This window comes from Limtongia smithiae, assembly GCF_038497785.1.
Source record: "Limtongia smithiae strain NRRL Y-17922 unplaced genomic scaffold V1518scaffold_11, whole genome shotgun sequence".
Lineage (NCBI taxonomy): Eukaryota > Fungi > Ascomycota > Lipomycetes > Lipomycetales > Lipomycetaceae > Limtongia > Limtongia smithiae.
Window position 1 is genome coordinate 457,992 of NW_027117632.1, and position 23,440 is coordinate 481,431.

At 51.9% G+C, this 23,440-nt stretch overlaps 9 protein-coding genes across 9 annotated transcripts; 7 read left to right on the forward strand and 2 right to left on the reverse strand.

Moving 5' to 3' along the window:
* Window positions 1–44: 44 nt before the first annotated feature.
* On the forward strand, window positions 45–3,367 carry V1518DRAFT_421325 (uncharacterized protein). Its single transcript, XM_066905197.1, has 3 exons — window positions 45–347; window positions 436–518; window positions 583–3,367. Exons 1-3 carry the CDS (start codon window positions 113–115, stop codon window positions 3,280–3,282), a joined length of 3,018 nt encoding a protein of 1,005 aa, XP_066757961.1. The 5' UTR covers window positions 45–112; the 3' UTR covers window positions 3,283–3,367.
* Window positions 3,368–3,407: 40 nt separating this feature from the next.
* V1518DRAFT_421327 (uncharacterized protein) lies at window positions 3,408–5,022 on the forward strand. The gene has a single exon (XM_066905198.1). It carries the CDS (start codon window positions 3,511–3,513, stop codon window positions 4,915–4,917), a length of 1,407 nt encoding a protein of 468 aa, XP_066757962.1. The 5' UTR covers window positions 3,408–3,510; the 3' UTR covers window positions 4,918–5,022.
* V1518DRAFT_421329 (uncharacterized protein) lies at window positions 5,011–6,386 on the forward strand. The gene has a single exon (XM_066905199.1). The coding sequence runs from the start codon at window positions 5,431–5,433 to the stop codon at window positions 6,007–6,009; it is 579 nt and encodes a 192-aa protein (XP_066757963.1). The 5' UTR covers window positions 5,011–5,430; the 3' UTR covers window positions 6,010–6,386.
* Window positions 6,387–6,521: 135 nt separating this feature from the next.
* Window positions 6,522–7,970, reverse strand: V1518DRAFT_407090 (origin recognition complex subunit 6-domain-containing protein; the record flags this gene model as incomplete). Its single annotated transcript, XM_066901976.1, has 1 exon — window positions 6,522–7,970. The coding sequence occupies one exon, from the start codon at window positions 7,968–7,970 to the stop codon at window positions 6,522–6,524; it is 1,449 nt and encodes a 482-aa protein (XP_066757964.1).
* A 3,282-nt stretch (window positions 7,971–11,252) lies between these two features.
* V1518DRAFT_376949 (TRP-like family) lies at window positions 11,253–12,791 on the reverse strand (the record flags this gene model as incomplete). The annotated part of the gene is made up of 1 exon (XM_066901561.1): window positions 11,253–12,791. A coding segment is annotated over one exon (1,539 nt), but the record flags the coding sequence as incomplete, so codon positions are not given.
* A 907-nt stretch (window positions 12,792–13,698) lies between these two features.
* Window positions 13,699–14,867, forward strand: V1518DRAFT_421340 (60S ribosomal protein eL30). Its single transcript, XM_066905200.1, has 4 exons — window positions 13,699–13,926; window positions 14,050–14,108; window positions 14,249–14,300; window positions 14,354–14,867. Exons 2-4 carry the CDS (start codon window positions 14,106–14,108, stop codon window positions 14,623–14,625), a joined length of 327 nt encoding a protein of 108 aa, XP_066757966.1. The 5' UTR covers window positions 13,699–13,926; window positions 14,050–14,105; the 3' UTR covers window positions 14,626–14,867.
* Window positions 14,858–16,239, forward strand: V1518DRAFT_421347 (carrier protein YMC2). Its single transcript, XM_066905201.1, has 5 exons — window positions 14,858–15,151; window positions 15,208–15,363; window positions 15,433–15,583; window positions 15,636–16,045; window positions 16,098–16,239. The coding sequence occupies exons 1-5, from the start codon at window positions 15,015–15,017 to the stop codon at window positions 16,159–16,161; spliced, it is 918 nt and encodes a 305-aa protein (XP_066757967.1). The 5' UTR covers window positions 14,858–15,014; the 3' UTR covers window positions 16,162–16,239.
* Window positions 16,240–16,383: 144 nt separating this feature from the next.
* On the forward strand, window positions 16,384–18,123 carry V1518DRAFT_421350 (uncharacterized protein). The gene is made up of 3 exons (XM_066905202.1): window positions 16,384–17,419; window positions 17,473–17,569; window positions 17,624–18,123. The coding sequence occupies exons 1-3, from the start codon at window positions 16,408–16,410 to the stop codon at window positions 17,880–17,882; spliced, it is 1,368 nt and encodes a 455-aa protein (XP_066757968.1). The 5' UTR covers window positions 16,384–16,407; the 3' UTR covers window positions 17,883–18,123.
* Window positions 18,124–18,169: 46 nt separating this feature from the next.
* On the forward strand, window positions 18,170–22,097 carry V1518DRAFT_421354 (Fusaric acid resistance protein-like-domain-containing protein). Its single transcript, XM_066905203.1, has 7 exons — window positions 18,170–20,456; window positions 20,506–20,624; window positions 20,684–20,744; window positions 20,801–21,128; window positions 21,185–21,254; window positions 21,324–21,689; window positions 21,748–22,097. Exons 1-7 carry the CDS (start codon window positions 18,334–18,336, stop codon window positions 21,846–21,848), a joined length of 3,168 nt encoding a protein of 1,055 aa, XP_066757969.1. The 5' UTR covers window positions 18,170–18,333; the 3' UTR covers window positions 21,849–22,097.
* The last annotated feature ends 1,343 nt before the right edge of the window (window positions 22,098–23,440 follow it).

Consider the following 23,440-nt stretch of genomic DNA (forward strand, 5'->3'; position numbering starts at 1 on the left):
ACCTTAACACTCTGGCTGCGCAGGCCATCGCGATTCACTCAGCGAAATAATTCGCAAAGCAGCGCTCACGAACCGTCCTTTCCCTCTTCCCTTCTTCCGCCGTCACCCAAGGATGCTCGTCGCGCTGATCGCGACCTTTGCATCTTTGCTCTGGCTGCTCCACCGCGCGACGCGACTGTTGCAGATTCCCATTCCCACCCTCGTCCGGCACCTCGGAATCGACATCCCGGCGCCGCCACATGTCTGTCTCGATGCCGTTACCTCAGACAGCGTCACTCTCCACTGGTCCCTCCCGGATCGGGCCAGCAGCGTCGCGAAGCATGTTATTCAGATGAACGGTCAGAACGGTATGCGTCTTGCGGCCTCCGCCATCGCGCCGGCCGTTGCTCCTATGTTCACTCAAATGCACGCAGCCCGTAGCTAACGTACATGCAGTTGGCGAGAGCGAAAAGCGCGAGACCACCGTCACGATCACCGGACTAAATCCCGACCAAGTGTACGGCGTCCGGGTTTTAGCGGTATGCCTCTAATTTGCGGTTTTATCTGTGATGAATGTAGTCTGACTCTTTCACTTGTGACCAGGTGAACTCAAACCACTACTCTGCTGCCGGCCAACTGATTCGTCTGCGAACTCGACGCAAGTCCGAAAATCTGGTACTTGCCAGCGTGCAGCCGGTGCAGCCAGAGGAAAGTGCTGTCCCAACGCCCAAAGAAGGGGAGCGACGCAGGAGCTCGACCGTACAGACGCAGTTTCGACGCGCCAGCAGCCGCCACGAGCGAAACAATCGCTCTCCCAACCGCCGTGGAGAGCGCGGAGGTTACACGTCATCATTCACCGCCGCGACGCAACCGTACACAATCGAATCCCTCGCGGCAGAACTCGAGCAGATCCGGTCCGACATTGTGGAAGTCAACGCACAGTACGCGCATGCAGAAGAAGAATACGAAGCCGCGTCTGCCGCTCTGCACGAAGAGCTCGACACCCTGCGTGATAAGCGGAAAGAAGAGGATGCGATACGTACGCAGATGCGCAGCGACAACAAGGCTTTAGAAGAAACCAACCGTGCATTGCAGGCCCAGAAGACCAAGGTCGAGCGCGCCGTTAAGCAGAAGCTAGAGGCTATAGAGAAGATTAAGAACGATTTCGCAAAGTGGGAAGCCAACAAGGTTGCCTCGGAACAGCGGAAGCGTGAGATTCAGAATCTCAAGTCGAATTTTTCGGAGTCCACTAAAGCGCGTGAAGAAAGAAGCGAGAGTGTGCAGCGAGAGACGCACCAGCACATTATCGAACTCGAGGAGAGCATCCGGGGACTTGTCATGAAAATCAAGAAGGCTGAAATGGAAAAGACTCCTCAGTATGGCAAAGATAATACCCCAGACAATGCGTTCGCGAAACTTCTTCACTCGGAAGACATGGAAGACATCAAACTCGAGCGCTCTTGGAGGGAGGTTCAAAAGTCTCTCGAGCTGCGTTATGTACATATTTTTGAGCAGTACCGGGAAGCAGAGGACAAGTCACGCTTGGCAAACGAAGTTTACGGCATTGTTAACACGCAGGGTCAGCAGGTTGCGCAACCAGAGTTGTCAAAATCTGCGAAGCGGCGGAACCGGACAAGGAACAAAGCACGAGCTGCTGTCTCGTCGCCTATACGCTCCTTTCCATTACATGATCCGCGATTCCCGGATGCGTCAACATTCAACAATTTGCTATTCGACTCACTACAGACTACGGCATTTAATGGCTCATCACCATCACCGTCCGCCATTACGTTAGATCTGCATAATAATTCATCGTCTTCATTGGCGTTGGGTGGGCCTTATTCCATGAACTCGTCCCTTGCGAATCTATATCCCGAGCCGGTCGACGCACTAAGTGGCGACGATTTGCTGAGCAGCAGCGGCGGTGGTACGATAAGTCCATCTGCAGATATTCTCCTACCGTCGAATTTGTTTATGATGGACGATTTGCCTCAAGATATTGACGACGTGCGAGAGCTTGACGACGAAGATATTCCCCGATCACGCGTCCTGACGATGGGATCAGAACTGTCTATGGACCTACCGTCGACGAGCTTCCTGCCATCGCTGCACAACACGCCGATTTCGGGTGGAGCGGGCTTTCCGGGACTAAGTTCTGCGGCGGTGACACCATCAGTCACGGCGGCTTCCGCTGTTCAGGTCCAGTCGCAACTGCAACCAGCCGGTGCGCAGTACTCACCGATTGGGATATCGAATCACAGCGCGTCGTCATTATTGCTGAGTCCGCCGCAATACAGCTTTTTCCCTGTTGGTAGCAGTCTCAAGAACTCGACATCATTGCCATCTCCGGCATCGTTGCATGCAGAGAGCGCGTCGCTTCTAGAGTCATTGAGCGCAACACACAGCAATTCCAGCAACGCTGGCAGCAGTGGAGATGTAATTCTTCCGCCCAAACTTCCCCCAATCTCATCTCACCTGTTTACGGTTCTCAACTCGGGTAGTTCAGGGCTCGGAGATGACGAGGATGAAGACGAAGACGAAGATGGTGCCGCAAGCTTGCAACAGCATTCTACGAACTCAAGTTTCTCGAGCAACGGCTTCAGCTTTATGAAGCGGTCGCCGAGTCGTCGGAATATGTTTGGCAACATGGGCACCGGAATCTCGGCGATCGGAACTAGCATTGGCAACATCGGCAACATTGGACGCAAGAAGGACAGTCTGGACAGTCCGACCCAGTCCGCCACGTTCGCATCTGACGAGACCGACGAGTTCTTACTGTTGGCGGACGGTCCACGCACGCCGGGCAGGCGATTTGCGAATCTGTTTTCGTTCTCGAAGCGCACCGGTGATGTCGTCGGCGGGGTGCCTGCTGGGGCTGCTGCACCTGCTCCGTCGGGCCAACGCAGCCGGTTCCTGCTGCCGCAACAGTCAGGACCAGGGCAGCAACAGGCACCCATCGGTACACGTCGCAAGAGCGGCAGCTTTTCGTCCAGCCTGGCTGAGTCCAGTGCTGCAGCCGCCTTTGCTGTGCACGAGCAGAACGGTATCCTTACGACACCCACCTCGGCCATGCCGATTCCTGCGGGCCGCGCAGACGCGCCATCGGCGGCAGCAGGCTCGTCGCCGACACCGGCGACACACGGCAGCAGCAACATCAGTGGGCCGATGAGTACGTTCGGGAGTCAGATGGGCAGTTTGTTCGGGTCGCCGGTGTTTGGACGCCGCGGGGGACGGTCGTTGTGGGACTTCAACAAGGCTGATGCCACGAACGGCAGCACAGGCAGTGGCAAGGATGAATGGTAGTCGCGCCGTGCAGGCGCCGCCGGGGCTGTGCGTATTGTGCATGGCTGCATAGTAAATGATGAATGGTAATAATTATGACGTAGAACAGCGCAAAGGCTTTCATTGGTGCACCACCGGCACAGTGCGGCCGTGGCAGCGTCACGTGGGTGGCTCTGGTGTGGCTGTGTGGCTGGGGCTGTGCAGGCCGCTTTGCTGTTCGTAGGCTAAGCCTCAGGGCACTGGCAGCGAATGCCCTATAACTGGCCGCGTACGCAGCGCTTCTGTTCAATATCACAATTTCAAACGACCAAGTACGAAGAATCACGTATTATGTCAGGCTACTATAACAACAACAATGGCGGCTACCCGCAGCAGAATCAGTACGGCAACAACCAACAATACCCCTACGGCCAGCAGGGCAACCAGCAGTACCCTCAGCAGGGCTATCCCCAGCATCAGCAAAGCCAGTACCCTCAGCAGCAGCAGTACCAGCAGTATCCACAGCAGCAGGGCCAGTATGGACAGCAATATCCACAGCAACAGCAGCAGGGACAGTACCCTCCGCAGGGCTACCCCTCCCAGCAGCAGGGCCAGTACGGCCACTATCAGGGACAGCAGCAGGGATACCCACCACAGCAGCTACAGCAGCAGCAGTACGCACCGCCGCCATACGCATCGTCGACTCAGTCTGCGCAGCAGTACACAATTGCGCCGGAGATAGACCCGCACTACGATCCGTCGAACGACGTACAAATCCTGATCAAGGCTACCAAGGGCTTCGGAACGGATGAGAAGGCGGTTGTCGGCGTGCTTGGCAAGAAGACGCCGGCGCAGATCGAAACGCTGAAGCCGGCCTTTGAGCGTGTGGCGGGCAAGAGTTTGCGTCGCGTTCTCGAGAAGGAGACGCGGAGCGGATCTCACTTCCAGGACGCACTGTTGCAGATAATTTCCGGTCCACTCGCGGCAGATGTCGAGAACGTGAACAAAGCACTCAAGGGTGTTGGAACGAAGGAGTGCATGCTGAATGATATTATCCTGTCAAGAACCAACGCGGAGCTCAATGCCATCAAGGGTCTCTACCAACAGCGCTTCAACAAGTCTCTCGACAAGGAAGTGGCCGACGACCTGTCGATGAAGACCAAGCAGATGTTCGCCATGGTCCTCACTGCTAATCGTGTTGAAGAATGGATTCCGGTTGACCCCAGTAGAGTCCAGCAGGACGTGCAGGATCTGTATCGCGCGACACAGGGCAAGATCGGCACCGACGAGCTACTAGTTTGTTCAATCCTCACCAATCGTTCCGACAACCAGATCCGCGCCATCGCGGACGCATACTACCGGAGTCACAACAAGAAGCTCGTCGCCGTCATAGAGAAGGAGTTCTCTGGCCACATGAAGTCGGCGCTTCTACACATCGTCAAGTCCGCGGTGAACCACAGCACATACATCGCTGAGTTGCTAGAAAAGTGCATGGCGGGCGCCGGCACCAAGGACTATCTCCTCATTGAGAGAGTCGTCAGATTACACTGGAATCCCATGCTCGTCGCTCAAGTCAAGCAGGCATACCGGAATGTCTATTCCAAGGACCTGATCTCCCGTATCCGCGGCGAGACCTCAGGCGATTATGAAAAGATTTTGGTTGCCATGCTGCAGTAACTGGGTTTGAGAGATGTATGTTTAATTTTGGGTCTCGTATATGATATTGATTGCTCTCTGTTACTATCCAGCTAATAATAAATTGCATGTAGCTGTGCTGTTGAAGACACCAGGCTTTATAAGCGGCGTAGAATTCTTTCTTCGCGCCGAGGGTCAAGTCCTTGGCTCTCGCTTCGGCGAAAGTTCAGCAGCCGTGGCACTCTTGGCTGGCGATATGCATGCTCGAGACGCATAATGAGCAGTGACGCGAGCCCCTTAACCACGCCCGGCGCCACACCTTCGTGTTGATCGTCGTCATGTGTACGCTTGTGGATTAGCATTTGTGGACTGGTCCTCCTGATGGAAGCAGCTATTTGTCTGCAAAATCTTTAAAAGCCTGATTTTTGGCTGATCTAGTTTGCGTGATAACGGCAGTGCGCCGGAAGATGCGATCTAACATGACAGGCACCGAATGTGGACTCTTCTACGCGCTCCGGTTCTCTCCGACTACTTTCATTACTTTATCAATCTGAAATGACTTGCAATGGCTATACGCTGTGCTGCCACTGTGCTGCTGAGGTCATAACGCCACATGCAAGCGTGATACCCTCGTCGGTGAGACTTCGGCTGTTGTTGGTGGCACCTATACCCTCATTGCAGGTGATAAATATGCCCTTCGCCATAGGTATCGTGCAGATATCAAGAGGGATGACCAATGCCGTCTATCAGACAGGCAATCTTCCCACCCTGTGCTCTGTTTTCTTGTCCTTCGATATTCTATTGCTCTCGGATGTTATCGCTGTAGCCGTTACTACCGTCTCAGTGGCGTTCGATTTCGCCATCCTTCACTATGGCATAAAACATCAAGAGACCCCGATCCAACGAGCTTGCAACCACCACCAAGTCCTAGATCTGCAAGTTGATCCTGCACGTCAGCCTGCCTTCGCACGACAGTACCCCGGCCCCTCGCATCATTTACTCGGCCCCCCCCCCCCCTCTTCCACCTCGACCTCCGCGAGTTTGACTCTTCACTGTACACCAGGCGAGTCGTACTTAATGTCCCAGTACCTGGTCCGGAAGAGTGTCAGCGTCCGGTCCGAAGCCTCGTCCTGAACTTTTCATGCCGAGCTGGTCGTTTCAACTTTCTTTCCGATACCGACACTTCGGTGGCTCCGAATATCAGGACGACACCGCCCTCCTCGCCTCCATCGATCTACAGCGACGACCACATAGTCAAGGTCGAAGACGAGTTCGACGAGATCTCTGCCATCCCCTACGTCAATCACGATGCCGATCAAGAGATCAAGATCGAGTCTGAGATGTACAACGACACAATTGCTTGAATTTAGTCTACGGTTCTAGGAGTTAACAAGAGCCGGTGCATATTCTTGCTGGCGTTATAAGAGTTCTGGTAGTATAGGAGTTTGGGCATTTATGTTATATGAAATAAGCAATAATTAATAGAGATTTTTGTCTCCCAAATAGCGCCTAGTCTTAGCTATGCTCTTGGAAGAGCTGTGTATCTGCGCTGTGCTCCGGATAAGACGTCGTCTCGCGTTCAGTCTTCGTATGATTTGTGGTAAGTCAGCTTTAACATTACTTGTTGGTAGGAACCAACAGATTTATTATCTATTACGCTTCTGTAGATTGCGTTCGATCGCACTTAACTTCAGCAGTGCTAGTTTCATCCAACGCTTCTGCTCCGCTCTCTTGGTATCCGTAAGAAACCTCGCACTTGACTGAATCATACACCCTGAAATTAAGGCAACTGCGACATGCTCCGTATTCTCTAGTCCCGACACTCCGACGTCTACCTGGAGCGCGGTGCTTGCAGCGCAGAACTCTCGCGTCCGCCGAACCCACTCTCTCACGGAAGGCGCAAATTTCCGCGCCATAGGCTTGTAAGCCGGCTCTTCTCGATCTGGATCTGTGTCGGTCTTTGAAGATAACTGCGTTGCAAATAATAGAAATTCCAGTTCGCGCTCGTATTTCTCAAGTGTGGCAGCGTCGGTCTTGCCACCCAGAAGCCTCAAGCATTTGATGTTAAATAAGTCGTGCTCTTTGGTTTTTTGATAGCTGTTTATCGTCCTGGTCGTCGTTACTATTTTGGTATTGCCATCGCCAGCTATGGATGGCCTTCCATTAATGACAGTCTCACTATGCTCACGGCCGTCGCCGTTGCCTTCAGCTTCAGAATCCTCGTTACCGTCGGACACGTGCTCATCGTCATCGTCTTTGGTCTCCACATCTTGTTCGCCTGGCGTAGCCCCAACTCTCTTCAGTACAATTCTTCCAGTACTTCGGACGCCCACATTGCCGAATTTCAGCACGAACAGGGCAGCACCAAGAGCAGCACACTGCATCTTCTGCGATTTGTTTGCAAATCCTTCCTCTGTACCGCTGTTGATAGTACTCCGTCGTCCCACATCCTTCCGAAGAGTGAACGGTTTCGCCTTGCGGCCCCGATTCAACGCTTGTGCTGCAGATGGGTCGGCGACACTAACGAAGAGTGCCGAAATCGCGCTCATTGCGAGTACTCGACGTTCCTTTTGTAGTTGTCGTGAATACGTAAGATCTGGCAGCATTGTCTCAATTAAATATGGAATTAGCTCTGCAATGTCGGGGTCGGCGGTCGACGGTAGTTGCTCCAGTAGCTGGTCTGACTGAGTCGCTGTTGTCAATCCTTCCTCGTCACTTCCATGAACTTGATCTTCAGCGTCATTGATGTCGTCCAATTCATCATCGTCCAAATCCACATGCTTTCTCTTCCGCGGACTATCATCTGCGTTTCCACCGCCCAGCGCTGCGGCAAAGCGAATGTAGAGCGCATCATACTGACGCTGAGTGATTGGCAAATGATTCGGTGTCGGCTTTGGCAATGACAGAGCATATACAAGTCTATTGGCCGCAATATGAGCGCAAAGATATGCTCGCGCGTGCTCTTGCCGTCCTGGTAGAGGTACAGAGCTGCGTGACTGAGCAAGAAGCTGGGCCGCAAGTCGCGTCAGAGCAGAAGGAATTGACGACAGCGACGGCAGTAAAATCTGTAGCGTCGATGCAAGCGCTTGATCCATATCCGATCGCCTCCTTTGAATAGTTGTCCGGGAAACGCGGATCTATAGTACTGCCGCGACTTCTGCCTGGTCGCCGCGTCGCGGTCAATCTCTTCGCTCAGGCTCAGCTTCCCCTGAATCACAACTCGCGAGGCGCGAGGCGACTGCGGCGTGTCAGATGGAGAGCATTCACTGTTCGCGCAACTCGATTCTATATCAGTATTCCTTTGCGCCTCTGTTTAGTCTACGATTGGTCCGTCACTTGAGCGACATGTTTGGCGTCACCCCTTGACTTCGTTAGGACACACCGATACTTTTCCGGAGTTCCGTCAAAATTCGACCTGAGTACAGCAAGCACTCAATACAACGCCTATCTAGTGACTGAGTTGGACAGATGAAAACCAGATTCATATGCCTCTTCTTTATGTCCTAATGTGTGCTCTTTCTGACGGATTGGCATTCTGAGCAGTTTGTGGGCGACTAATTGTCGTCCGGCCCGTTTCGTGATTTGACTATATCAAATACAAATCCATAAGGCACACTCTTTCACTGGTGCCAACGACGGATTGAAGAAATTCCAGACGGTTATCGCTACACCAGGTTGTTAAGGATATTGGTGAATATATCCTAGTGCTATACGCTAACTACCGTGAAGACATGCGACCATTTCATCATCACTTTCTGCTAAAGATCCCGTTTACCGATCGACGTGACGAAGAAAAGGGCCTGGTGACGCCGATCCTGCGTCGTCACAGCGCCGAGAATTCCGTGGGCAGCTTTGATAGTTACGATTCGATCAGCGATGATCAGGACTACAATGCGAGAACTCTTTGCGCAAATCTATCACTTTACGAATATGCAGACTCTGAGAAGGACGAGATTTGTTCCTGGTGCTTCTGTTTCCCCATCCGCCGCAGACCTAAGTACGGCAAGTATGTGAGCATAGTGACGAGCCCAAAGGTTTAGGGAAGGCTGTACCGCTTGAACTACCGGATCGCTAGGTTTAGTTATCCAATCTGTACTGCTCTCATTGGTAGTTTTGTCAATTCTTTTCACTGCTGCTGCTAAATTGCACTTCTTAGTAAGTTATATTATTAGCAGACGGATTATCAATCAAGAAGCTTCTGCCAAATCCAAAACACCCCGAGATTCTGAAGAATTTCAATGGGCCAAGGAAAGGTTAGCTACTATAGCTTGCTCGTGCCTATCTCCCGCGGCTGTTGAAGCTTTGCAAGCTGTTACGATTCAAATTGTAATCAGGTGAACGAACAGTGTACAGCTAGAGTATTAAGTCCGTCCGTGATCATCTGGGTAATGCTAGGCAATATAAGCACACAAACTACGAGAAGAAAGTCTGGCAGCAAACCTCTATATGATATATGACTAATGCCTCAAGGATCCCGCATAACTCCGTGGCGCAGAGAAGAGATATCTCAAATAACGATGAGAGACATGCAAACAGGTACACAACGAGTATAAAGTTTTCGTACATCTGCTTCAGAACATACTCTCGCAACCAACTTGACTGGTTTCCAAACAATATATTTCGACGTCTTCATCTAGCAATTGCTCATTTGGCAAGGACATCGACACTGGAGCCATCCGAGAAGACTTCGTCGCACTCGTTCACTATTGTAACACGCTGCACACCTGACTTCGTCGGATCGGATATCAGAATAGGATCTGGAGCTTCCTTGTCGATGCGCTCGTTCGCGCTTTGATCATGCCTGTGCTTGACCGCCGTCTGGATACGGTACTTGTACACGAGAAGCCGCGCGCACGACTCACGCCATGTCTCCTTGATGCTCATTTCCTTCCGCGAAAAGGATTTCCAATGCATGAATGCGCAGCTGATGAATGGACGATCGTCCTCTGGCAAAGGCTCCATCTGGGCTTCGACCAAACTGCGATTCGGTGTCACCGGCGTGAATCTGTGCAGGCTCCCGTAGTCGGAGCTCGACGCGTTCGGAGCCACGCAGGATTTGAAAATAATTTTCGTGATCTGCAGCGTCTCATAGTTAGCGTATACATCATTCTGACATCACGACAATCGTCGTACCTTCGCTGCAAGATTGCTTGATTTGTTAACAGTTCCGGTCCTTTGTCCCCGCTTAGAAGAGCGCCTGTGCCAAAGAATCCTTGAAAAGATCGAAGAAATCCTTGTGTTCTTGCTGGACATTCTAACTTGGGTCATGATTGGTGTCGGAAGCATTTGCTGTAGGAGTATGGCGTTAATCAAAGTGCGCTGTTGCATCTTCGTCTCAAGTACAACGCCATACGGTGGACTCTAAACTTGGCTCCTGCCGGAAGAGATGGTAAAAATTCGACATCTTACTATATCAAGGAGGAACTAAGGATGATTTCGCCAAAACTTGTGTTGGTGCGGAATGTGGAAAGCGCGCGTTATCCTTGAATTGCAAATCGGCCTGAGACTCTCCTGATGAGTTGACAGCAATACGAGTACCGCCATCATGCTAATACACGCACTCTCCTTCGTGCGGAACTGCGATTGCTGGTATAGCTCCAGAAGAGGTGAAGCTCATTTGAGTAAGCGCCCATCGACGGCTGTGACGTACTACGACTGCGAGACTAGGCGTATGTGCGTACGGGCGTACGACTGCGGCGCCGCTGACTGACTAAGGTCGTAGCGTAATCGTGACCTGCAGACCTGATAGTGCGGTAGCTAGCCAGCTACAGATCCGCGTCTGTCTTCGACGTCGCTAGTCCTCTAACCGTTGTGCAGTTGGGGTAGAGTACAACTGTACAAATGTACAGCTAAATGTCTGCGTTCTCGTTCAGTCACATCGTAGAGCCCTCAACGATTTGTCAGACAGGGCAGAAGTCACATTAAATCTTGATCTTGATCCACAAAGTCTGCGGCCGCTGGTACCTCTGAACCTTCAGCTTTTCGCGCTAACTCTATCTAGTGTGTCGAGTTCGAGCACGAGCTTCAAGTTTCAGAGTATATTAGTCGCTTCAAGGAGCAGAGTAGAGCTCGTTGCAGGTTGAAACGCTCGGTGGATATCGCGATATTCCGGTGTTTCGTACGCTCGCGGACCAAGTCTGTGGAATTGCTCCACCTGCAGCCGTTGCTAGTTTTGTGCTCACGCTGTTGGCTTCCCTCGCGTTTTGGGTTGCAAATAGTCCATGATATTACGCCGGTTTATTTACTTAGCGCGTGCCAATATCAATGTATTGTATGTCAAAAATGATTAAAATGCATAGAAATATACCAAACAACACCGCGAAATACAGTACCAAACATTAACACTGAATTGTCCCATTCCATATTATTGCAAATATTTAAAATATCGGCCGGCCGTTTTTATCATGTTGAAGTCCAATCGGTAACAAGTCATCGCTGCTAGCGTGGGCGGTAGGCACGGTTGAGAGTAGCAACGACTTGTCTGCGGTCCCTGCTGAGCGGTTGTCCACGTATTCGTCCCAAGGGTTACTCCGTACTGCCGATGAGGATAACGTATGTGTGAGGAATGGTCGGTTTACTTCAGACTCGATAGCGATGATAGGCATCTTAGACTCCTCGAACGGCTGAAGCTCACTCTCGGCACTCAAAGCCTTGTTGGGGCGCGATTTGAGGAAGAGTGCCATCAGCGCCTGTATGATCATAAGAACCACGAGAAGAATGGTAAGAGCGGCTTGCAAAACAATCAAAACGATTCCGACGATTGTGCTGGTCTCGGCCTCGATACCCAGTTCTTCAACGAACACCAGGATGCACGCGAGTGAAACGATTCTGACAACCGAGATGATGCTGTTGACCACGTTGCCTGACCGACGGTTGAATGGACGAATGGCGACAAGCGCAAGAAACAAGAGAACTTCAACGACGATCTGGCCGATAACTTGGACCATTCCATGTCCATCAGCGAGAGCCGTAAATGCGCTCCGACTGAAAGACGCGGCAAGCATGATGACGAAAAACCACCAAAACTGGGTTTTGAACTGGCCATAGAATAAACCATACCACCTCACCCATGGTTTGTGCTGGTAGAGTGATTCGATGCCGTCGGGGCTGGAGTTGGCGCGCCGAGCGACCACGAAGATGCGAATCGTGAAGCCGACGAGGATTGCGGTGAAGATACCGAGGGTGACGGCCGCGAGGACCAACGAGGCCCACGAATCACTGAGACGGAACTGATACAAGCAGTAGAGAACCCAGGTTCCGTACAATATCATGATAATGCGAAGGATCATAACAATCATAAGCGACCAGTACCGTCTCCGGAAAGTGTCTAGCTTGTGAGGAAGAGTGCCCATGATGTTCCAGATCTCAATAAATAGCCGGAACGAAATCATGCCACAAACAACAACTCCGATGATGATAGCAAAGAACAGCAGAATGGTCATGAATGTGTTGGCGCTGGGGATCATGATGTGGTTGATGTAGCGGCCGATTCCAGCGACCGTTGTGAGGACCTGTAACGCTGTGCTGTCGCCCGTCGTGGAAGAATCTTCGGTAAAAGTAATGCCGTCTATCGTAAGTCGTCTTACGAGCTTGGCAGCTGTACTAGTAGTGGATGAAGTATTTTGGAAAATGACTGCACCCGACTCGTAATCCACAATAGTTGAAGCCTTGAGCTGGGTCCAAGAACTGAGAGTCGTGTTGCCATTGGTCTTGGAGCGCATAGAGTCGATGGCCTCCTGCATGCTTGCCCAGGATACCATGGCGGTGGACCATGCAAAGTTCTGGCTGAAGGACGAGTAGACAGTGGGGTAGACGACGGACATCATACCGTTTGTCGCCATGGACTGGGTCCAGCTCATGATCTCAGCGAAGCCAACGACACTTGACGCAACAGTAGCTCCAGTGGCGATATTAGCGAGTGCGGACACGCCAGATACAACGACAGCCACTGCCGCGATAGCAGCGGAAGCGTAGGTGACCGAGTTCAGACGCGTAGTCTTTCCGTTCGTCAAACTTGAAGAGAAGCAGGCGACTTCCTCGCCAGTGTCGGAGTTTGTGAATGTGAGATTTGCACTACCATCGAAATCTGGAATGCTGAACGCAATTGCGGGAATTTCCGACGCGTACTCGGAGGGAATCTCGACAGATCCGCTGGCACTGAAAGTTCCAGACGGTACCGGGCAGAGGGCGGTAAGGCTGTAGTCGCACGGATCGAATGAGTACTCGAAAATGTCATTCCCGTAAGCGGTAACGGAAATGGTTGCTAAGCAGGGTCAGTTGACACCGCAGGAGGCACTAAGCGGTAGCGGGCGGAAAAGCACGTACCAGTGACATTCTGAACTTCTGTCGACGTGCCGGAGAGGTCGAATGTAATATTTTGGGAGTTCTTGGAGTAGGAGAGGTAGAAGTCGTTGACGATAAGGCTTGAGTTGCCGGAGTCGCAGGAGTAGACAGTGGAGATACTAATGGTGTCGTCGGCGCGCGTGACGCGTGCGAGTGCAAGAGCCGCTGCGGCGATGGATGGGAGTGATGTATGGCGCATGGCGAGTGGTGTGAGGAGGAGCCGGAGAGGAAAGAGTAGGCGGAGGAGGAGGAGGAGGAGGAGGAAGAAAAGATAAACTGGCGCCGAGGTGGGAATTCGAGGCAACGCGTGCAGGTGACGGACACAAACACAGGGGGCGGGGCGGCGCGACTGAAACCGGCGCGAGCACAGGAGCTGCACTAAGCCGCAACGGGAAGAGAGCAAACGGACGCGTCGAGAATGCGACAAGGTGCTGACGCCGACAAAGAGCAGGCGCGCTGGATTATATGCGCTCAAGAGCGCGGAGGTGCCCGCGTGTATAGGCGAGCTCGTCACGACATCAAGTTCTGGCGCTCTTGGCCGCAGCGCCGAGTTCTAGCGACGCGACATTCTAAAAATACAGCCGCGGTCAGGGGCTGTTCGAACGGGGAGCGCAACCCGTGACGCGCCTCTCAGCCTTGCTAAGCGACTTGGCCCGCGCGCCAAGTCAAGCATCTAGGGCTTAGCCCTAATTGAGCCGCAGACCTCACGTGAGTAATACGCAGTCACGCACTTCTCCCAGCCCAGCCGCGCTTCGTGCGTCCGGCGCAGTTTTGCGCGTTCACGCATTGCTTCTCACGTCTCTTCACGACCGCTCACCCCGAACGACTCAGCAGCTCTCCCTCGACCGGAGTACTTTACTTTACACACTACAGAAGAAAGTGCAGCGATGGTCAGTACTCTTCAGTCCGCATGTTGTCGGCTGTCGTGCCTCGTCGTCGCGGAGTCGTGAATCTATTCTCGTCCCGTGTCGGCATTTCGCGACAGCGCAAGGCGCATACCTGAGGTCTCCTAATACTAACCGGGCAAAAGGCCCCCAAGGTTAAGAAATCCCAGGAGTCTATCAACTCCCGCCTCGCCCTCGGTATGCTTTCCGTGTCACGTCTTCATCTGCATGCACCGCTAACACGCATACAGTGGTGAAGTCCGGCAAGTACACTCTCGGCTACAAATCCACCTTGAAGTCGATCCGCACCGGCAAGGCGAAGCTTGTCATCATTGCTGGCAACACCCCGCCCCTCCGCTCTTCTGAGCTCGAGTACTACGCCATGCTCTCTAAGATTTCCGTCCACCACTTCCAGGGCGGCAACAACGAGCTCGGCACCGCTGTCGGTAAGCTCTTCCGCGTCGGTGTTCTCGCCGTCATTGACGCCGGTGACTCCGACATCTTGACCACACTCGCGGCCTAAGTGGAGAATTTTGTTTGATGTCGGTGTGTTGTTGCGACCGTGTATGATTAATATGTACATATCTATTTCCATATAAGACGTAGTGTTTTGTGGCGCTCTCGTTTAGTCAATGCAGTGTTTCGACGTCAAGACCAGATGTTCTGGAGGTTTTTGAGCGAAGTTGAAAACTTCAGCGGGGATTGCGTTGATCGATCGCTATTGCAATAAAGTTCTGCTCGGGCACCCCTGAGCGATTGTTAGAAGCCCTGAGCTAGAGTCGCCGGTGGCCGGAGTGGCCGAGGTCATCAACTATTCGCCGCGGGATTCCAACAGTTCACCGGATTGGCACATATATAGACGACCTTGGGAGGGCAGATACATATCAATTGGCCATATATACCCTCGGCAGAATGTCGAATTCCGACCAGACGCTCCCCAAAGAGATCCCCCTCCCGCCGCCTCTGCAGCCGGCCACCCCACAGAATAGATATGTAGGCTTCGTCGCCGGCATATTCTCTGGAGTCACGAAGCTTGTCGTTGGTCATCCGTGCGTGCTCTCTGGACTTCAGGTTTTGTCACAACAAGACTAACACGCTATCGCAGCTTCGATACTATCAAGGTGCGACTCCAGACGGCGCCAGCTAGCCGATTCATGGGACCATGGGACTGCTTTCTGCAAACCACAAGAAAGGAGGGCTTTAGAGCACTATACAAGGGCGCAACACCGCCACTGCTTGGCTGGATGGCTATGGACTCTGTGTATGTTGTACCATCAACCTCGGCTTGGAGATAGATAGCGTCAAAGCACTAACAGTTCCGCTTCTATAGCCAGCTCGGATCACTGCACAACTACCGGATACTTATGAAGAACCATGTTTTCACAGAGTGGGAGAAGCTACCGCCGATCGGACATGCTATTTCCGGCGTGTTTGCGGGTTGTACCGTCAGTTTTGTTGCTGCTCCGATAGAGCAGGTCAAGGTACGGTCTCCCTCGAGTACTACTATAAGACGTCCGCTGATCTTTTTCCAAGGCTCGCTTACAAGTACAATATGATGCCACCACAAAGCTTTACACCGGTCCAGTGAACTGCGCTGTGACTCTCTACAAGCAAGCTGGCATCCGCGGTCTGTATCGTGGCCTATTCGCGACTATGCTCTTCCGGTCGTACTTCTTCTTTCTATGGGGCTCTTACGACATCATGACGAACTGGGCAAAGGCGAACACAAGTCTGAGTACAGCGGCAATTAACTTCTGGGCTGGCGGTCTGAGTGCACAGATCTTCTGGACGCTGGCATACCCGTCTGATGTCGTGAAGCAAGCTATTATGACCGACTCGGTGTCGAATCCAAAGTTCAAGCGGTGGATAGACGCAGCCAGGTATGTATACACCCAGCGTGGATACAGGGGATTTTTCCGAGGATTCGTACCTAGTTCAGTTCGGTAGGTTTGATGTTGCTTGTGTTCTTCTGCAGTAGACCACTAACCGAAACAGGGCATTCCCAGCCAATGCGGCAGCCCTCGCGATGTTCGAAGCCGTGATGCGGACTCTTGCGTAGTGGTCGCGGCGATAGTCTCCGTAAGCACGTCTACTTGGTTGACTCATTGTATATAAGAGAACTAGAACCCGCGTTACATATGCAATTTGTAGTTTGCTCAGGTGACCGTCGCTCGGTTTCCCGGGCATTTGTAGAACGGTGTTGGTCGTGGTGTCGAAAGACTGAACGATGTCAGTGAGCATCGTCGCCGCGTCGCATGTGAAATCATAGTTTGACTCGTCCGTTGGATGATCACGAACCGCCAAAATGATCGTCGACCGACCAATAGCGCTCTGTGCGCGCTCATTACATTTCTTTTCTAGCAAATGGCTCCTAGATTATCGGAGATCAAATACTACATTGTCACGGCTCCGCCTGAACGCCGATGCCGCGTCGCTATTCTTCAACGTATTCCGTTCGCGACGCGCCTTCGCAACGCAGCCTCCAGCACCAACACCGAAGTCAGGACACTTGAAAGCCGCCCGCAAAGTCAACCTCACCAGCAGATTACGCCCACAATCAAGTGCTACTTCAAATGCGCCGTCAGACATGCAGAGCGCCGAAATCCCCGGGATGACGGATAAAGATGGCAGAGTCGTGATCACGTCCCGGGCTCAGCTTGTGGCGCTGCTAGCCAAGCTGGAGGGCACGAACTTGCAAATAGAGAATGCCGACGAGGTTCTCAAGCAGCTAGGACTGACAGACAAGGAAATTGCTGGCATTACTATGTCTAAGGAGAAAGTCATGACCGAAGCGACCCGCGGCGGCAGCGGCGGGGACGGCGGCGGTAAAGTGGCGATGACGAAGAGCGAACAGAGCGACAGCGACGCCTCAGCAAAACTGCCAACAGGCCTTGGTGCGGCTTATACTTTTCTCGTAATTATGGCTACTATTCAAGGAATTTTCGTGATCAAGCCTGAAGTCTGGCAGAAGTATTTCGCGGTGAACATGCCCTCAGTGCCGCCAGGCTCGGAAGTGCAGCTAAATCCGTTTGCGATCATTACCAACGCGTTCGCCCCTTCCTCGATGGTCGACTGGATTGTTAACTCATATGTAAGCTTCTTTGCTGTTAGGTCGCTTGCGATTGTGTTTGGCAATTTCACGACACTGTCGCTTGTCGTTCTGTTTGCTACTTGGGCGAATCGTGCGCTTTTCATCGAGGCAGAGAAGACGGATATGCGAGCAACGCCGGCTGTGGATGACAAGGAGGAAGGCCAGAAAGAGTATTACAGGGGGTTAAGCAAGGCTACTGCCAATGCCACTCTGGTATTTTCTCTTGGTAAGGATCATTTATTCTCCTGAGTTATGCTGAGCTAACGTGTGTCATAATAGCTGCGTTTGCCGGCTGCATCTTTCCCAACGCATTTGTGCCGCTGATACCTATTATTGGGCCTTGTCCACTTCTTGCTCTTCCGTGCATTGGCGTCTTGTATGTTTGTGACTACTTCCCGCTAGTTCCTGTGATCTAACCCTGCATGTCTAGAACCGATGTTATCACCATAATCCGCCAGGACAAACCTGCGGAAAATGTACAATACAGTCCCGCGGAGGAAATATGGCATCGCTTAACCGTGGAAAACTCCGCGCATCTCTACGGCGCTGTCGCCGGATTTGCGGCGTGGTTCTTTCTTGCGCGGTGGACACGCATGGGCCAGCGCGTGCGGTCGCAGAGTCGCGGGCTCCAGATCGCGCTTTCGAAACAGTTTACGCCGGATAAGCCTCTGTGGAAGTTTTTCTGGTAGGTGGAGAATCTCTGGCCATACCAGATACCAGATTTTTGTATATAGGACCATTTAGCCGTAGTTACATGGCAAGGTTAGTCGAGTGTCTACGCACGGCGCGTATCCGCACTTCGCGCTGAGTGCCAGGAAACAGCTAAAGACTCCAAATTTCATGTAGTTCTTGTTTGAATCTCCTAAAGAGTAGATCACGGAGTGCCCTCTGCATGGAAAATAAACTTCGGGGGTGAAGATTTAATCGATGTGTTTATATGCTTTTGTGAGATTGGGAGCCCAACCCCCTCCTTCTTCCCCGCGCATCATTGCGGTTATACGAGCGGCAGAAAAATACCGCGAGTGCAGATCTCAAACAACGGGCGTCTTATCAGTTGCGCGAGAATACTCATACGCCGTCTAGCGACGACGACGGGATCATTGCGACCAGCACCCAGCGTACAACTGCTCTGTGCTCGCAATGGACATCCCCAGCACCAGCGGCCGCGATCCCGACGCGACGCTGCGCGTTCACTCCTTTCGCCTGCCATCTGCGTCGACCGCGGCACGCTCCTCAGCGTCGACCGCGTTCAGTCCAACGTCCTCTGGGCCTCCGTCGCCGCGACTCTTGACCGCGATGGCCGCACCAAATGTCTTCGCTGACGCAGCAACGTCTGCGGTAACCGGTTCGCGATTCTCGACGCCAAATAGCAGTACACGATTCCTGGGAACGCGCCGAATGACCACGAGCGAGCGCTTTGATCTGGCTCTACAGTCGCTACTCGTCACGCTCGCCTCCCCCGCAGTGACAAGGCCCCTCAAATGCGCTCTCGCATACCTTATTGCCTCCATGGTTGTCTTCAATTCTTCCATATCCGCATTATTTGGTACATTCGACGCCAAGCATCTCGCTGCGACCGCATCGGTATATTTTCACGCGTCGCGCTCTGTCGGAAGCATGATCGAGGCGACTATCTTCGCCGAGATCGCACTGACCTACTCCGCACTGCTCTCCTTCTTCTCCATGTTGACCTCGGGGTTCTTTTACTCTATTGGATATGTGTCCCTCGGGCATTTTTTTGTCCTTTTGATCTTCTGTGGCGGTGGTCTCGGCTCCATCGCGTTTATGAAACAGAGACTGAATCGCGCGATATTCAATACCTCCTGCTCGCTTGCGTCCGTTGCCTTTGCTACGATTCTCATTCGCGAGGGGTCTATCCAGGACGGCCGCGTCTCGTTCTCGAAAATGATTCAGGTGTCGATAATTGTCAATTGCGGTATTCTCATTGCAACTGCGGTGTGCTTTCTGGTATTTCCAGTCACCGCGATCGCTGAGCTCAAAGCTTCCTCGAACAAGCTTCTGCATGAATACGGGCAGCTCATTAAAATCGTCACAAACTGTTTTGTCGACAGCTCGGCGCTGTCACTGGCTGGGTTTGATCACCATCTCGATGCTGCTCACTCACTGCATTCCGCCCTCGACACCTCGCTTCACGAAGCAATGTTCGAACACCACGCGTTCGGCACGGTCAACGAGTTTGCAATACAGACACGGTTTGTGAGGTCGGTTCAGGAGATCCTCCGGCTGATCGGCGGTCTGCGCAGCTCACATATCATGAAACTCAGACTCATGGACATCGAGCCCGGTTACAGAAAAGTGTCTTGTGCCGAAGTTTTTGATGTGTTTGTGCACATGCTCAGTCCGCAGCTGCGAAATATTGCGCAAAACTGTCAACTAGCGTTTGATAAGTTGCAGTTTTCAGCCGCAGAACCTGGGGTACGTGGTGCTCGAACCGCGACGATCGCAGTTAGCCCGGATATTCGCGAATCGCTGCTCCGGGCTAGGGAGGAGTTTAGCAGAGCACGAGACTCTACGTTACGGGACATCTACGCTATGGATATGTTTCGAACTCAGGTGCAGTCAAATAACGAACAAGTCGGCGTCTACCTCGAGGAGATCGTGTCTGTCTGCGGCCAGTTCACATACGGTGTTCTGTGTCTTGTTGAAGGTATCCTCAGCATGTTGGCTGTGATCGATGACTACAATACGTACCTACAGCAAAGTCCGCCTGCCTCATATGACTGGCTCACACGCTCAGCTAGCACCGATGGTATTGACTTACACCCTTATATTGCTGTCATCTACGGTTTTGGCCGATTTTTACCCATTATGTTTAAGGTCTCATCTTCGGACAACGATCTTAAGAACGTATCTACAAACATCCAGGATCCTGTCCGTCTTCGCGTCTGGCGCGCTTTACGCGTTCTCCGTCGCACAGACGTGCGGTACGGAATTAAAGTCGGCATGGGTGCGATGCTATACACTGCACCCGCATACATCGCGGCGACGCGGCCGTGGTTTATGCACTACCGTGCAGAGTGGGGGTTGGTTACATTTGTTATTGTTGTGAATATTTCAATTGGAGGGACTCTTATGACGGCGTTTTACCGGATCCTTGGAACTTGTTTGGGCACGACACTGGCGTATCTCGCGTGGCAAATTGCGCCGGGGAATGCGGTTGTACTGCCGCTTATTGGGTTTTGCATTTCTTGTTATTGCTTCCATATTATTTTGACGGGCAGGCCGAATTCTGTGTTTGGACGGTATGTATTCTATGACTAACTGGTGCGCGGACTAGACTGACGAATTCAGGTTCATCTTGTTGACATTTAATCTTACGGCGTTTTACTCATATAGTATATCGCGTGCCGATTTTGACGAGGACGATGAGGACGAAGGCGGAAATTCTCCTGTTGTGGGCGAGATTGCATGTTCGTGTTCCCATCACTTCTGAAGCAACTTTAACTGGCGCTGATCATACGTAATCTAGTTCATAGACTGGTTTCAGTCACTTGCGGCGTTATCTGGGGTGTGTTCATTACATTATACGTGTACGTATGACCTTGTTGCCAACTTCAGTGAAGCCAACGCTAACTCCACCTTTTAGCTGGCCTATCAGCGCACGTGTCGATTTAAAGCAAAAACTCGGCGTTCTGTGGGTGCGAATGGGCCTCCTCTGGAAATTCAGCTCCTTAGGAAGCCTTCCCTCCGTCTCTCCCACTTCACCGTATCACCAGCACCACAGTTCAACCGCGATGACGATATCTGGTGTTGCGCACGAGGAAGAAGTGCTTGCCAAATCGCTGCTCAAGATGTTTCCTCTGCTAGCACAGGCGAATCGCGAGTTTCGGTTGAAAGGACCGTTTCCGTTGGCTCAGTATCAAAGTATCATGCGGATCACTGAGGAGATTCTGGATTCGTTTTATATGATTAACGTATGTACTCTTGTGCTAATGTGGCGGGATATGCGCATAATCACTGACAACTACAGGCAATGCTCGTGCGTGAGAGTCAAATATCGGACGTGGAGCATCAAATTATCGAGTACACGGAACAAGAGCGTATGTTCTACTCATGATTTTAGTAACTTGCAGATGATAGTAACTTGCAGATGATTCTAACTTCATCAGGTACCGAACTTAACGATCGCATATTCCTCCTCTTTTACCTTCTCTCGTCATCTTTGCGACTTGGTCTTCCACTACCAGAAAGTCTCCCAAACACCGAACGGACGAGGGACAGGTTGATCGCAAAAATCAACCAATTCCGGCTACGGCAAATCCGTTTGGATACGTCATCGTCATTGACTGCGTCACCGGCACCATCGGTACAGCAATCATCCGCGTCGTCGCCAGTCATCTCGCCGTCGTCGAGCTCGACGCGCGTAAACGTCTTGGGCGGGGATACTGCGCCGTTAACATCAATGTCACCTGCTACGCAAGGGGCACCGTATCCGATCACGCGCGAAGAGGACTTTGTTCTGATGTATTCGTTCAGTAAGTTCACCTTGACCTTTGCCATATTTTGTGACAACTGAGCTAACACATATTGTAGTTTTGGCGACATTGACAATAAACGACGGCCTCCGCAACATCGCCGCCATACTGCATCAGATCTACGGTGCCGTGGAAAGTGAAGTCCTCGCCGTAGTATGAGCCTCATAAACACCGTCATATTTTCTTCTTCATTGATTCTGCTGCATGCTTCTGGCAGGCACAGTGTGTACACAGGTTTTTTTTAGTCATATTGTTTGGGCTCACAAAAGTTTTAGGTTTGCTTTCTAAGAAACGTGAATGTGTTCGATTTCAGTTTACAAATTTGTGTTTGTATGTTGGGATGTTGTATCATACTACTGGGTTAGCGGGATATGTAGTTGATGCTAGTATATATATCAAGCTGCTTAATCATCTATAAGAGGAAGAGAAGTAGAGCTCGATGGGGTGTAGCTCCGAGGGTGTATACACACTTCCTATCAGCCTGCACGTTGTTAACATCGCACCGAAAGTCGTGTCGCGTGATACTCAACTGCGATTGCAGTATCATCGCCCTCATTGACGGCGACAGTATATTATCATGAGAAAGCTCAGCTTGTTTAGGCGGGGGTGGTTAATTATACAAAAGTGCTTGCGTTAAACGCGCGAGTTGGAGTGGACGCTCACTACGAAGTAAGAATTATACGTGCCAAAGCGCTTTACAGATTATAAGTTCAAGGAGAAGCAAATATGATTTTCACGGATTATGGAATGATGTAGATAGTGTGTATTACTATCACACCACCATGTCAACCGCTAGACCCAAGAGAAGACGACAATAGACTGAGTCCATTCTTGGTCATCCCGCGGTGCATGCTGCGCACACTGCCCTCCCAGTTACCACCAATAGGAACAATCGACAAAATGCGCTTCGTCTCGAGTGCTTCACTCTTCCGTCGGTCCACGTTAGGGGGGAGCGGATTACTGCGACCCCCCTCGTGCCAATCGGCGTGACGATGATGCTGAGTCGCTTGTAGAATCGTCATCGAATGCGCGAGGGAGGCGCCGGGAGTGCTAAGTGAGGAGAGGCAAACCAGGTCTTCCATGTAAGGCAGCAAAAATAGTGTGCTTGTTGCTAATTGTGATTCAATCGGCATGAATGGAGCAACCTCGCGATCGCTGAACTTGTCGGCCTGCGCCAACAAGTGAGCGCGGATGTTACAGGTCCGCTGCTTCGCTAGTGCATTAATAAAGAAGTTACCGTATCCATGAGATGATTTCTAAACCGAGGCAGCTCCTCACAGAGATTTGGTGAGCGAGCGGTAAAGAGTTGTGAAGAGGTGTGCATCACTGATCCACGAGCATGTTAGTAGAGATCACGCGCATTCATGAGGCGGTTGACATTCGCAAGCAAATGCGGATCGGTACACGGATGAGGTGGACGAAAGAGAAAAGAAAGAAAAGCGGTGAAACGGTGCAGATTTATAGCTGCAGCGCCCATTACCGATCGGCTTGCACACTGTTAGCGGCAGCGCGGCAAAGTCGCGTCGCGCCGTGACTTAACTCTGTCCCGGTTACCAACCGAAAGTCTGCGTGTAAACTAGAGAAGACAGCAGGATAAAAATGCCAATGTGATTGGCGTGCATTTACGTATGTGCAACCCTACACGTCAGAAGGCGATCGTGCTGCTGCCAGCGGCGTCGCGTGCGAGGCAGGACAACTGGTGCAGAATCACGCGTGACAGGCACAGAAGGACAGGGAAAGAACAGGTCAAA

Coding starts and splice junctions, on each gene's coding strand:
- V1518DRAFT_421325 (XM_066905197.1), top strand. CDS start 113: ATGCTCGTCGCGCTGATCGCGACCTTTGCATCTTTGCTCTGGCTGCTC. Junction 348..435: donor TCAGATGAACGGTCAGAACG/GTATGCGTCTTG, acceptor ACGTACATGCAG/TTGGCGAGAGCGAAAAGCGC. Junction 519..582: donor ACGGCGTCCGGGTTTTAGCG/GTATGCCTCTAA, acceptor ACTTGTGACCAG/GTGAACTCAAACCACTACTC.
- V1518DRAFT_421327 (XM_066905198.1), top strand. CDS start 3,511: ATGCCCTATAACTGGCCGCGTACGCAGCGCTTCTGTTCAATATCACAA.
- V1518DRAFT_421329 (XM_066905199.1), top strand. CDS start 5,431: ATGACTTGCAATGGCTATACGCTGTGCTGCCACTGTGCTGCTGAGGTC.
- V1518DRAFT_421340 (XM_066905200.1), top strand. Junction 14,301..14,353: donor CAACTCCCGCCTCGCCCTCG/GTATGCTTTCCG, acceptor ACACGCATACAG/TGGTGAAGTCCGGCAAGTAC.
- V1518DRAFT_421347 (XM_066905201.1), top strand. CDS start 15,015: ATGTCGAATTCCGACCAGACGCTCCCCAAAGAGATCCCCCTCCCGCCG. Junction 15,152..15,207: donor AAGCTTGTCGTTGGTCATCC/GTGCGTGCTCTC, acceptor ACGCTATCGCAG/CTTCGATACTATCAAGGTGC. Junction 15,584..15,635: donor CTCCGATAGAGCAGGTCAAG/GTACGGTCTCCC, acceptor TCTTTTTCCAAG/GCTCGCTTACAAGTACAATA.
- V1518DRAFT_421350 (XM_066905202.1), top strand. CDS start 16,408: ATGATCGTCGACCGACCAATAGCGCTCTGTGCGCGCTCATTACATTTC. Junction 17,420..17,472: donor CACTCTGGTATTTTCTCTTG/GTAAGGATCATT, acceptor GTGTCATAATAG/CTGCGTTTGCCGGCTGCATC. Junction 17,570..17,623: donor CTTCCGTGCATTGGCGTCTT/GTATGTTTGTGA, acceptor CTGCATGTCTAG/AACCGATGTTATCACCATAA.
- V1518DRAFT_421354 (XM_066905203.1), top strand. CDS start 18,334: ATGGACATCCCCAGCACCAGCGGCCGCGATCCCGACGCGACGCTGCGC. Junction 20,457..20,505: donor CCGAATTCTGTGTTTGGACG/GTATGTATTCTA, acceptor TGACGAATTCAG/GTTCATCTTGTTGACATTTA. Junction 20,745..20,800: donor GTGTTCATTACATTATACGT/GTACGTATGACC, acceptor TCCACCTTTTAG/CTGGCCTATCAGCGCACGTG.